Source organism: Lepidochelys kempii, chromosome 25, assembly GCF_965140285.1.
Source record: "Lepidochelys kempii isolate rLepKem1 chromosome 25, rLepKem1.hap1, whole genome shotgun sequence".
Classification (NCBI taxonomy): domain Eukaryota; kingdom Metazoa; phylum Chordata; order Testudines; family Cheloniidae; genus Lepidochelys; species Lepidochelys kempii.
This window is the reverse complement of record NC_136404.1, coordinates 19423663-19437579: the sequence shown is the minus strand read 5'-3', so window position 1 is coordinate 19437579 and position 13917 is coordinate 19423663. Positions and strand designations below refer to the sequence as shown.

Sequence of the window (13917 nt, the reverse complement as noted above, 5' to 3'; positions counted from 1 at the left end):
TGCTCCCTGCCCCGGAGCGCTGCTCCCTGCCCCGGGGCGCTGGGACGCTTTGTCCTGGGGGCCGGGGGTTCCTGAGAGCCCGTGAATCGAATTGCCAACCCCGTGTGGAACGGAAACCGCTTCGGGCCAGCGCTGCTGTCCCGGAGCGGCCCCCGTGCGCCGCGCCCACGCCCCGGCTGCAACCTTCCAGCCATTGCTGCCGCTGACACAGTTACGTGTTGGTACCGTGAGCATCCCACCGCGGGGAGAGGCCCCAGGGCAGCCGCTTCTTTGAGTACAGGGCAGCGCAATCAGAGCGGCACTTCAGAGGGCACCCTCCCGTGTAAAAGCACAACAGGGACTAGGACTCCTGGAGCCTGAAGGTTAGGGGAATATACCAGCATAATCACTTTTATACCAGCATAATAGTCCACACTGGGGATTTGTCCCACTTTAACTATAATCTGTTTCTGAACAGATATTTATAGTACTACAACACCCCCTATGTTTATACCAGCCTAACTCTTCCTTGTGCTCACTGCATGGTGTCCCGCAAACTCACCTCAGTTTCCATTTTTATAAATTGGGAATAACAGTCCTTGCCTTTCATAGGCAGCAGAAGCAGAATGGGAGACTTAATTCACTAATGATTGTATAAAGTGCTCAGCAAGCATGTGATGGAAACAGTTACAGGCATATAATAATCTCAGTAATTAGGGCTGGTTTTATTGACTCAGAAAATTCTCAAAACAGAGATCGCTTTTAATTGAAAAAAAAAAATCAGTTCCATCACTCCATTTCTTTGGCAAGGCTTCCTGGACTGATCTGTTCCTGGTTCTGGCCCATCCTTCGGCTTCACTACAGTTTCCTTGAAGGGAAGCTGTAACAGCTTCACTAACAGGATACATGGGGCAGGTAGATTCTTCTATCAAGACAGATTAAATTGGGTCTGAATTTCGATTACTGGAGTAGAGTTGTATGGGACAGATCACAAGTCTGTAATGCAGAGGCCGGATCAAGGCCAGGTACAGTTGTCTCTGTGAAGGTTCACAAAAAGAAAAGAAGGACTTGTGGCACCTTAGAGACTAACCAATTTATTTGAGCATAAGCTTTCATGAGCTACGTCCGATGAAGTGAGCTGTAGCTCACGAAAGCTTATGCTCAAATAAATTGGTTAGTCTCTAAGGTGCCACAAGTACCCCTTTTCTTTTTGCAAATACAGACTAACACGGCTCCTACTCTGAAATCTGTGAAGGTTGTACTTGCTGCCCTAAGGAACATTAGAATTGTCCACTTGTCCCTGCAAGAGCAGATTTTTCTATTTTAATCCCAGTTTACCTAGAGATCTGTTCACTGTATACTCAGACTTTTGTGGTTTTTGCTCTATGGAAGAAGTAGAGACAAAAAGCTGTCTCTAGGTTTCCTTGTTCATCCCTGGAAGAGAATGAAAACCACATGAAGCACTGCATCAGCTAGGGAAACCTAGAGAGAGAGAGAGAGCGCTTTTTCATCTCACTACTTTTTCCATGGAGCAAAAACAAAGTCTATACCAGTATACAGTAAACAGATCTCTGGGAGAGGAGACTCAGCAGAAATAATTTTGCATTTGCAGGTTGAACTAATAATAAAGGAAGCTTCCTGTTCCTGTGCATATGATAAACACACAAGTGGACAATTCTAGTGTTCCTTTGGGTGGCAAGTACTGAACAGTGGGGTTTAAGAACCATCTTCCATTAATTTTAGGGAAGGGTGTCTAAGGAGAAGATTTAAGTGGGAGTTAAGTACCTAACCGCGCTTTATGCCTTTGTAAGAGTCCCCTACGCCATTTTGAAAAAGTCACCTATGACTGTTGGAGACTGGAAATGTGAGTCTGCTAGCTGATAGGCTGTATTAAACTATCTAGATGAAAACCATGGGATAATGTAGAACAAGTCACTGGAACCAAACTTACCAAAATGATAAGGGGGTTTTATATTGCCAACATTGTAGTATATTTTATATACCTGCTTAGACCAAACTGCAAAATGAACAGGACCTAATTGGGATAAAAATATTGACACCAGCCCACCCGCCTCATTATGCTGTGTGAGCATCTGGAAGATCTGTAACTAGAACATAGTTACTCTTACTCTTGAGTGCAAGGAAAAAAACCTATGTCCTTGGTTAAACAGGTAATATGTTAGAGAAGCCACTTACTGCAACATGTTACAAGTTTAACAGGCTAAATCCTTTGGTCATTAATAGGGCCCTACCAAATTCACAGTCCATTTTGGTCAATTTCACAGTCATAGGATTTTAAAAATCTGAAATTTCATGATTTCAGATATTTAAATCTGAAATTTCAGTGTTGTAACTGTAGGAGTCCTGACCCAACTCTGAAGGCAGGAGCGCAGAAGTAAGGGTGGCAATACCACAATCCCCCTACAGTAATCTTGCACCCGCCCCCACCCTCTTGGGTTAAGACCCGCAGTTTAAGAAATGCTAGTCTCTCCTGTGAAATCTGAATAATAGAGGGTAAAAGTACACAAAAGACCAGATTTCACGCTCTGTGATGCGTTTTTCACAGCCATGAATTTGGCAGGGCCCTAGTCATTAAATAAATTGTCCCATAGCCCAACTGCAGACTAGCTAATCTTGTTACAGCCCAAGGGTGACAAGAATTAGCCAGCTTCTCCACAATTCTAACCAGTAGGCAGGAACTGATTTTGCAGAATTCATCTTTATTTACATTTTCAATATTTAAAAAGTATAATTACAACACTTTTTTCCACTTTAAAGTTCATAAGCTAAAAATTCATAATTACTGTACATAAAAAATAAAACTTGAAATAAATTCACTTTAGATTTGGAAGAGAGATACATATCACAATTAAATATTCCTTCCCTGGAAATATTCTTTTTACATTCTAAAAAGAGAAGCGTTCAGAGAACAGGAGCGGAATACACCTTTCCATATTAACATAAATGAACCAATTCTGTTGGATGCACAACTAAAAAGTTCACATTTGTGAAGTAACTGGAATATATTTAAGAACTCTACCACAGGATTCAGATTTTAGATACTAAGTTTAACCATTTAGAGAGTGTCCTGAACTCATCTTTCCAAGTTGAGGCCTGCTCCACAGATCAGAAAAACTTCCTATTCCTCTAAGAACAAGCAGTTAATACTTATCTGTGCAATAAGAGCAGGTCTGTTTCCTCTCCCCCTCCTTGTCCCAAAACCTTTGTAAATCTTTTTGGACTATTCCCATTTCAACATCCTCAAAGGAATAAACACCTCATTTGCGTACATATTAGGATAGCGTAACCACAGCATTTGGACCTTGGCTCAACTCTTACAGAAATGTTATAATTTGAACATGGTGGAAGGGAGCAGGGAGAGAGAGCTTTTGTGACTTAACACCAGTCCACGCCAGCAGCACTTAACACTACACAGGAATTTTATTACCCAATGTCAGGATGTCAAGAACCTGGGCATGCAGGAACCTACTACAGAGCTAATTAAACTTAAGTATGAGCATAATTGTTACAGAGAAAGAAAATGCACATTCTTTAAAGGGACACTATCATGCCATAATTAAAAAGCCTTGTGTTACTTTTAATTAAAAAATTTAAAATATAGCTTTTCACCACTTACAGTTCACTTTTTGCATTTCATCTTGTACAATAAAATTAGACTGATGTTTCATTTTATGGTTCTCATATGTTAACACAATCCTTTTGTACTTGAGTTTCCAACTTCTCTTCCAAAACTGAAGTTTAAAAAAATCAAACATTTATATTCAAGTTGATAGTTTTTAAAGGGTTTTGAAAAACCCTTTAAAAACTATCACTGACTTGCCATGTTGCTTCACACTTCAGTTGAGCAGCTTTTCTCCTTTGTCACCAACTCTTACTTCTCTCTTCACTCCCTCTGCTTCACTAAGTAATTCTCAAAACCATTTTGGGATATAGTTTATATGAGAACTACAGAACAAGACCATAAAAATCTAAATGTGGGGCCTAAACTATTAGGAAAGAAAAACTCAACTTATAAAAACAAATGACCAGTTAGAGTTTTAGAAGACCTAATGAGGACTTGATCCAAGGAGGTTTTTTTTACCTCTTTGTCTGGGACATACAGTTGCAGACACCTCCCACAGTTTCAGCAGTATACTTCAGCAGTATATTTCCAGTTACACAAAATACCAGTTCATAGACACTCCCACAAAAGAAAAAAGGTGAACTCCCCCAACACAACTATATCACAAGACCCACCCACCCTCTATCTATTAGACCCCCATCGCCCTAAAAGCTCACAAGAAAATGAGCTTTTGCAGCATGTCTGGATATGATGGTGCACAACTGAAACTGACTTTATACCAAACAATAGGAAGAGTCTGGTCACCATTTCTCCATCACTCTGCATTCTTGGGCGTTCCACAGAACACTGCAGGATCATATTAAGAATTTTAGTTGTAGCTTCACCTAGCAAGAAAGTTCTCAATCAAGACTACCACCACCACACGCCTCCACTTGCCAAACTCTACAAGATTCTAGTGCTCCAAGTCTTTACAACCACTGTCAAGTCTACCATATCCGCAGCAACACTACTCAACCTTCTTGGTAATCACAAGGTGCCCAGAGGGCTACAACCACCACCACCAGGTATCTAAGTAAGGAACTCCACGGCAGGTCTAAAAAGTCCATCTAACCTACCCAATTAGATAGCAGATAAATCCCCACAGATTCCCCAACACTCAAAAGCCACCAGAGCAATTTCTCCCTCTCCTTAGTCTTTCACCTGATATGGACCACCAGCACACCACCAATGATGGTATATACAGAGTAGCAGATGGGAATCCGCCGCTAAGGGCAGACAAAACAGTCATACTAAGTTACATACTGAGTGGTACAGAGTAATGCAGTAGAAATAAGAACCACAAACATTTTACAGCAATTCACACTCTTGTCTACAGTTTTAAGTGCCAGATTCCATAAGCATCAGATTTTATCCTGTGAGAGGTAAAAACACTAAACACACAATAAATTCATCCAAAATGTATCAACATGTTAAAAAACACAGAATGGGGAAGGTTTTTATGTGCACCCATACAGCTGCTCTTAAATATTTACATATAAATATTTGTATGTAAATAAGATCACAATTAATCATTTACCTTAAACTGCTCTTAGCAACACCAAGTTAACCTAGGTTTTTTGTTTGTTTTTTTTAAACTCTCAGCTTATAACATGGCTAAGGGCAATACAAACAGCTTTATAGCAGAAAATTCTACTGCTACATTGAAGACAATAGAGAGGTGGGTTAGGACATTACTGAAGGATGGGACCTTTTCTGACCAGCAACTCTCTTAGTGTTGACCTGAAGTTACTAAAGTCATTTTCATTTTCACAAGAGCCTTGCACTCCTAATATATTGAACTGTCTCAGAATATAATTCATCAGTGTTTAGTTATTTCAGGTAACTGCATAAGACACCTGAATGTTTCATTGACTGAAATAAGGACACCGCTAGTCATCATTTGGTCCATAAGGGAAAGGTTTTCACAAGATCTTCGAGCAGCACCAAGTTATTTGATGGACTCTCTCAATGCAAAAACCCACGGAAGGGGTAGCTGAAAGAAGTGCCTGGTTTCTTTGCGCATGCTTATTTTTAGTAATACCCAGTACTTTTGGGTGGATAGGATTCCTCAGTTTTGCGTCAATGTAATGTACACTATAGACAGACTGTGGAACTCTGACAATTTAAAAAAGCTGCAGTAGCTGATGTCTGAATCTTAGACACTAATTACAGAGCCCCAGCTTCCTTTTATTCTATGTAAATATCTGAAACCAACATATTACACACAATAAAATATTGCAAAAAATTAATCTGGTCCCCCAATTGGCTAATATTCTTACTGATTTATGGCACTCCCTCAAAATGTACTGAAAGCAAAAAAAGAGTAACTTATTTAATAGCAGGGTCATTATACATGATTATCTAGATATACCCTTTTTATTCCTGTGTTTTCATATTTTCTACAGACCTATGTACAGTTAAATATGCCATTAATTTACAAACCATGTTAAAACTAGACAAATGTTTCACCTCACGAAACAAAATCTCGCAATGTCTAGTAATATTACAAGTTCCAACAATATCAGAAACTTCCTTTACCTGAATGTAGGCAGTAATTGCATTGGAACTTTGGTTCAGGTATTCAAGGAAATCATTTATTGTAGTATGATTCACCTAAAGATTCTATTGTACAAAGTAATTTCCACTGACTATACAGCTTGAACTAGCAAAGCATGACCACAGGTCACGTAGCCTCTAGGAAAAAAGCCTACAAAGTTATCTTCAGAGCCTTAAGTGGACGATGGCCTAGCTCTCACCCCCTATTGCATTGCACTGCTATGCATTACAGCAGTTGTGTTCATGGGGGACACTGAGGCTGCCACAGTCCAGATCAGAACTTGAGAAACAGGGACAAGGCATTCTCAGAAGGGGCCCTCACTTGTGATTACAACCCTCACAGCTGAGACTGAGCCCAAGTCCTGCTAGTTTAGGAGGGTGCAATACAAGCCTTCTAAGGAAGGAGTTGTGAAACAGACTAGGTTGCAATCACTAGAAAAAAAGGCACCTAAATATGATTAAGCAAGTATCTACTTAGGAAAAAAGGAGAAGGTGGCTGTGTTCCTCTTCCCTGAAGGGATGATTCACATGGTACCAAGATATTATGGTGGTAGGCACACTAGAAAAGCACAGATCAGAGGGATTGTTATGCCTTTTTATGGCCTCCATCACTGCAGTAACCCAGAACAGCACCCCTATGAGGTATGGAAGAATTATCTCCATTTTACGGATAGGGAACTGAGGCACAAAAATCAAGGCTGAGATTTTCAGACAGGTTTATAGGAGTTACACACTCAGCTCCCATTGAAAGTAACTGAATTTGGCATCTAACTCCCTTAACCTCCTCTGAAAATTTCAGGCTAAGTGATTTGTCCAAGTGCACATGCGAAGTTTACAGCAGAACCAGGAACTGAACCAGAGTCCCAGTCCAGAGTATTAAACCACAAGATCATCCTTCCTTCTGCATTTATGCAATGTTACTCAGATATTAAAAAGGGTGCCTTAAAAATACATTATGTCAGTCTTTCCACTGGCTGTATTTTTCCCTTTTGCACGTTAATATGAAATAACAGTTGTAAAGAAATGAAGCCCGGAGTCTATGAAAGCAGTTGTGATTTAACAGTTGTGTGGGAAGGGTCTCCAGAATGATTTCTGAACCATGAGTTTTCCAGACTAAACATCCAAGTGCAAATTTCCTACTAGCATGAACACACTCACCTCCACTGACATCAGTAGAGTTCTGCTCATACACCAGGACTGAATTTGGCCCTTTCAGAGATTCAGGTGCACCATTATCTCCTTTGAGACACATCAACAAAACTATTAAACTGGGAATTTCTACAAGCATCTAGCAAACTGGGAATAGATTTAGCTTTGCACTTACAGAAGAAAAAGGTACGTAAATAATTAATCCAGAAGAAAGCCACAAAATTATCTTGCTTCTAAAAGGCAATCATCTTTCATGAAACGAACACATGGGGACGGAGTATTTTGTATAGTATCCACCACCACTAACGTCAGTCACTAATGTTTGTTTAATGACCCATCAGCAAGAATGCGCCCAGCACTTCTGCCAGAATCTCAGTCCACTATATGATGGGCTCCTCCTCCAAGAGACAAGGCCTGAAGATCATCTTCTTTGCCAAAAATAGTTTTCTATACTCCAAAGCTCATATGGCTTCGCTTTTATCTCACACACACAATTTCTGACATAACTCATTAACAAAACTTCATGTTTTGTCAAAGCACCCTCATTTATGCAAAAAGTGCAAAACAGAAAATTCAATACACATTCTTCACAATTTTACATATTCACTCTTGACTCAAGAACAATTTCTCATAATAATTCATTATTCAAGCCAGGGGCACTACAGGAGGAAAGAAGGGTATAAACGTTAACTTCCACAACTCATCTGAACATACAAGTTAGGCAGAACATACTTAGTGCTACTAGAACTATTGTGGAAGAGAAACATATAAAATATAATTGGGGGCCAAAAAATAAATTCTGTAGACAATCAGAAGGGATGTGATACATCCAAATCCACATTCATGAAACATAAGTCATATGATGGAGTATAATTCTCCCAATTAAAAAAGAAAGAAAAAACAATCCATAAGTGTCTCCCAACTGAGCATGGCAACAAGCTAGGTTTACAAAAACCAGTGCAGAGAAGTCACAGGAAAACACCCTTGTTCCAAATACTAATTTTTATTTGGCAAGGTGTTTTCTGTTGTCAGATAAAGAGTAACTACTGAAACAGTTACACAACTTCATTAATCAAAGAATGTGAAATCTCTCCAAGAGGTACTTAATATCAACATGAAGTTTTAAACCTGTGCAACTGAAATTCAAATCTGCACAACTCTCCTCCAGCTGACAAGCCCTGCTAACACCAATTAGGAGCATACACAGTTTCACTTTCTCCAAAAGTTTCATCAATTTCATTTGGAAAGTAATGAGCTATGTAGCATTAAAAATAAAATTAACACACAAGTTAAAGGTCAAGTTGTTAGCATGGAAAGGAAATACTGGCTACATTTTTACTGCCAAAACAGCAGTCAGTTGACAGGCTCTGAAAACAGATGACAGCAAATATTTACGCTGGAGTTTTACACTTGCGTTTCACCAGAATCTCTGTACAAGAATTATAATGTACACTCCTTTCCAGTGTCTGATCCAATTGCTTCATGTTTAGAGACCTGCTTGGCTGAGAATGAAAGTCTATACCACTTTTGATACACATGCATCTTCCCCTCTGAAGAACCTATACAATCTACAGCTTTACATTCAAGGGCATGCCAGAAGTTTCTGATAATTCTGGGGAAACTGTTACAGTCTATACCTGCTTATCAGAATCCTATATATCATATCTGTTTAAGTTGTATGTCGTTGGATAGTTTTGCCTGTTATACTGGAAGTGATCTGTCAAGACACTGGCTCGGCCATACTGATAATCTCCATGTTGTGCAAATGCCATGAGTCCATTCTGAGACTTTTCAGGAGTGTTCCAGTGATGTTCCATATTCATAAGGTCTCCAGTTGTAACTGGAAGTAGCTGCTTCTTTGCTTCCTGATTTGCATCATATTTTGTCTGTGGAACAAAGAATTAATTAACTAACTACTTCTCTCAGACAACAGTGAGCAAAGAGCAGACACATGTTCCACACAGAAACCAGTCACATTAGACCGCAGTGGTTCTCCACTTGCGGCCCAGTCAGCACAGAGCTGCGGCCCAGGTGACATCCTCAGGGCCATACAGGTAGTATTGGATGCGGCCCACATAACATGTTGTGGGCCATATATGCGGCCCACAATGGTAAACAGGTTGAGAACCACTGCCTTAGAGGCTGTGCTCACTAATGTTTTAAATCCACAATTACTCCTAATGCAAATCTTCTGCCATCATCATTCCTAGTTAACAAGAGTCCTGATTTTGCTCAAAAGCCTTGAGCCACTAGTGAAACACGAAGTCAATCTAGGTTAGAACAGTGATCACAAGAAATCTTTTGTTACATTCACCAGAACCCCCAAACAAACAAGTTATTGGCACACGTATTTGTGTGCTTGTAGAAGCTGAAAAGGAGCAAGAGCAGCACTGTATACATTTGTAAGAATGAATTTAAGTGGTGGTGAAAGATGCTATAATTTACAACTCTGGAGATAAGTTCACTGATGCCACAAATGTCACAGTAAGGAGCAGCAAAGCAAGTCTCCCCTTATGCACTGCTCCCCACTTCCAACATCAATGTGTCTCAATCCACCCAAGGTCCAGGGGGAGCTCATTAACCAAGGCCCATTCATTTCTTGGTCTCCCGAGCCTGACAACTTGGCCATTTATGATTTTTGTTTGGGATTTTTTTTGTTACACAATTACCTGTTTTGGTCTGCTTATGGACAACTCATTTTACAAAGGCTATTTACAGTCAGTAAAGAGTAACGGCTGACTGGCGTAGGTTTCACAATAGAGACTTACCTTGTTATACAAAAATACCCCTAAGATTGCAGTTAGCATCCCAAGAACGTTGGTGCTGGTGACTGGATTTCGAAGCATTATAAGGGAAACTGTAATGACCATGATCCTTTTTGTGGCATTTGCAACAGAGTAACTTAATGGGCTGATTAAGTTAAGAATACTGAAGGCGATGACATTCTGGGCAAAGTTACAAAATCCACTGATTATGAGCAGCATTAAAGTCCAGGACCAGTGGGACACTGTACTCTATGGAAAAAACAAAGTAAAAAAATGTTAATCTTCAGTTTCAGAGAAGAAATAGAGAACTTCGTAAGGCGAAAAGGATGCAATTCACAATAGCTTCTCAAACAAGTCACTTGTTACTGGCATTTTGGTAGGGAGGGCTGAGTAAAAAGGCAGTGGTACACCACTATCTCCCCTCTCAAATTAACTGTTTTGTCCATTTCAACAGGCAACCTCACAACCTATGTTTTAGGCTCATCACAAGCTGCTCTTCAGTGCTCTTGCCTCATGGTGCTAGTGCCACATACCAGGCAAGTTTTGTTTTGCCTCGTGACTCTGTAGTGAGCCCTTACCATAACCTCAGTGCCTGCTTTTTCACCACTGTTTAGTGGCACATGGTGGCAATTACAATACTTCTTGCCTTAGATATGGGTAAATCTTTAAAAAGCAGGAGAGATGTCCAAGCAATTACCCTACCTTGAAGCTTGCCAAAGACTTACCAAGTCATTTTCTACTAGAAAGGAAGAAAGATCCACCAAAACCCATGTTGGGATCATGAAGAACACAGCATGACATCCGAGTATGTTTAGCAGCCGAAGATGATGTATTCTGGAATCTCTCAACACCTGATAAAGACATCAGAAATCACCCTTTCTCCAAGTACTGACCATCCTCACTCAAAGGATGGGGAATTGTTTCAGCAAGTACAATTCCAAACATTTGACTCATTGATGTAGTGTTTGATCAAACAACTACAATACTTCTCTTTCACAGAACCTACAACTCACTTTGTACCATGTGATTAAAGATAACTAGCAGCCTACCTGAAGGCAGTGATGTACTGCCTAGTTGACTTGAATGCTGGAAGGGTCAACAGCCAAGTCTTTATTCTATATAAGGGCATCAGTCACATACTAATAAGTGCTAAATATTCTGTTTGGTATTAAGAAGTCTGACTTTTGTTCACAAGTTGATTTACATGTTTTAAATTTGGATTGTAGTTCCACTGCAGGACTTGGAGTAATGGCACTTCAGTCTGGAGAGAGGGGCTGGCTCAGTAAAGATGCCATCCTTCAAATATGTTGTTAGACATGAAGTCCTCTCAATCATTGTTGATGGAAGCTAAAGATTCCATGGCATGGAACAAAGCCAAGGATAAACTCTGGGTCATGGCCAACTTTCTTCACTCAACATAACAGCTAACTTCCAAGGCTTTGTGAACTATTGCTGGACATATAACAGATGCACAAAGCACCATATAAGAATACAAACCCAGTTCTAAACTGGGAAATACATTCCTGCCATCCGAAAGGTGATGCCACATATTTAAGAGTTCCATCCAGCAGAACGAACAACAGAACTATTACCTTTTTGGAGAAGATGTTCTGAAGCGAGAAACAGAGTGTAGCAGCAAGAGCACTGATGAGTCCCCACATATCAAAAGAGAGTTCAGTGACTGTAGCCAGCAGTACACCACTGATTATAGGGATCAGTGATAAATACACCTGGAAGAGGAAGCAGATGACAGCAGCATGCATCTTCTAGGAACTTTCAAGTCAACAACATTCATGCACATTTTTAGAGGGACAACAAGATCCTGGGTTTCCGCTTTCACCTTGTTGCAGCTTGAGAAAATTATACTGTGCCAGATACATGGGAGGAGTCTGGCTCCAGATAGCACAGAATAAGCTTGCTCTTCATATTTGGAAGGATTTCTTTACAATTATAAGGACTAGACGCTTATATCTGTAAAATGAATGCTTACTCTCTGAAATCTTACAGTACTCGCTTGGGAAAGATTTTCACTTGCCCCATGTGAGTGAATTTTTCAATCCCTGTCATTAAATTCAGCATGGATTAGCAATGGAAAGGAAGATGAGGAATCACCAGTAATTTCCTTACCTTTGTAGTCTGTTTTTCTTTCATTATAATTCTTGACAGCAGAACCACCCATATTGGCATTGTTGCCTTTACTGAAAGCAGAAGGGAAGTTTAAATAAGGGTACTAAAGTCAAACTATTCCCAACAGAAAAGCATGAATGGGGAAAGTACACAGAAGTCTGGAAAAGGACATATCCAAACCCTAGTACTGAGGAAGAGTTAATGTCACAACTGAGATTATGAAAATAAAACAAAGATTAAGATCATCAACGAAGGTGCCGCAAGTACTCCTTAACTTTTGTCAAGTGGAAGTTTCACAAAACTGTTAGAAACTCAAAGTGTTATGCCTTTCCTTTAAAACATCATTTGTTTAGAATGTGGCTGAGCCTAACATTGATCATACATTTAGAGGAGTGGGGAGTCCATAGCTCAGGCTGACACAAAGAACCAGATTAAGAGTCTACAGAAAATAGTAAATAGGATGGGTAGCTCAAAAAGGGGAGTGGCAGGAATATAATATCAGGGGGCAGCCGTGTTAGTCTGTATCCACAAAAACAACAAGGAGTCCGGTGGCACCTTAAAGACTAACAGATGTATTTGAGCATAAGCTTTCGTGGGTAAAAACCTCTTTAAGGTGCCACCGGACTCCTTGTTTTTGAGGAATATAATAGGCCACAAGGAGCAAACGTTACTAGTACATGAGCTGGGAAAGACTCTACAGGAACCAGGGCAGGGGTAACTCAGTTTCGAGGGAAGGGAAGCAACGAGGCTGAGCCAAGGACAGGTCAGAGAAATGGCACCCCTCCCCACCAAAGGCGCCCCGGCCCGGGCCGGGCCCGGAATAACGCAGGGGGCTCCCTGGGGCCGGCTGAACTAGGCTCTGCGGCGGCTGCACGGAAGGGCTCAGCTCTCCCCGGCGCCCCTCACCTGTGTGCGCGTAGGACACCGGCACCCGCCAGAGCGAGACGTGCGCCGACACGGAGGCGAAGTACTTGCCGAAGGCGAGCGGCAGGATGTAACGCGGGTAGGCGCGGGGCGGCAGCTGCGCGGGCCCGGCCGGAGGGACGCGCCAGGCGCGCAGCAGCGGCGGCAGGAGGCCGCAGAGCCCCAGGATGTGGAAGAGCGAGACGGTGACTGGCCGCGGGAAGCCACCCAGCAGCAGCTTGTTCACCACGTTCCCGCCCGCGCTCAGCCCGTACCAGGCCAGGCAGAGCGCGGACACCCGGGCGCCCTCCCGCAGCGCCGGTCCGCGCGCCGCGCCCGCCGCCGCGGAGCCGGAGCCGCCGCCCGGAGCCGCCAGCGCGGCCGCCATCGCTACCTACGGGTCCCGACAGACCGCGGCGCAACGTCAGCGCCGCCAGCGCGTCGCTTCCTGGGGGGCCCTCCCCGCCATGCCACAGGGCTCGAGCTCGGGGCTTTGCACGTGGCGTCACTTCCGCTCGCCTGGCTCCGCCCCCGCCTCCGCCTCCGCCCGGGCAGCGAGGAGCCGGAACGGGCCCCGGCAGTCCGGGTTTGCGGAGAGCGTCGCGTCCCGGCGGGGCCGAAGCCCGGGGCTGGGGTGGGCCACAGGCCTCTACGCCCGGTGGGGTCCGTGCCCGGGCGGCGGGGCAGAGCGGCCCGGCCCCGCCAGCGTCGTGGGGCGACGCGAGGCTCGAAGAGGAGGCGCGCGGTGCCCTTGGCGGGAGGCAGCACGAACGCCGAGGTAACGGGCGAGGCCCCGGCCCGGGGGGAGGCCCCGGC

The 13917-nt window shown here is 42.7% G+C and overlaps 2 protein-coding genes across 5 annotated transcripts in view; one reads left to right on the top strand and one right to left on the bottom strand.

The window, feature by feature from the left end:
- Positions 1 to 2679: 2679 nt before the first annotated feature.
- SLC35E1 (solute carrier family 35 member E1) lies at positions 2680 to 13883 on the bottom strand. The gene is made up of 6 exons (XM_073324059.2): positions 13105 to 13883; positions 12199 to 12269; positions 11664 to 11801; positions 10797 to 10922; positions 10075 to 10320; positions 2680 to 9192 (listed from the first exon to the last, which is right to left on the bottom strand). The coding sequence occupies exons 1-6, from the start codon at positions 13487 to 13489 to the stop codon at positions 8959 to 8961; spliced, it is 1200 nt and encodes a 399-aa protein (XP_073180160.1). The 5' UTR covers positions 13490 to 13883; the 3' UTR covers positions 2680 to 8958.
- Positions 13602 to 13917, top strand: part of LOC140903181 (uncharacterized) — a 37355-nt gene continuing 37039 nt past the window's right edge. For 2 of the 4 annotated variants that reach the window (XM_073324064.2, XM_073324063.2), the window contains exon 1: positions 13602 to 13879. The gene's annotated coding sequence lies outside the window, so the exon portion shown is untranslated. The remainder of the gene's footprint in view (positions 13880 to 13917) is intronic. The other 2 variants (XM_073324062.2, XR_012156177.2) reach the window with 2 other exon arrangements.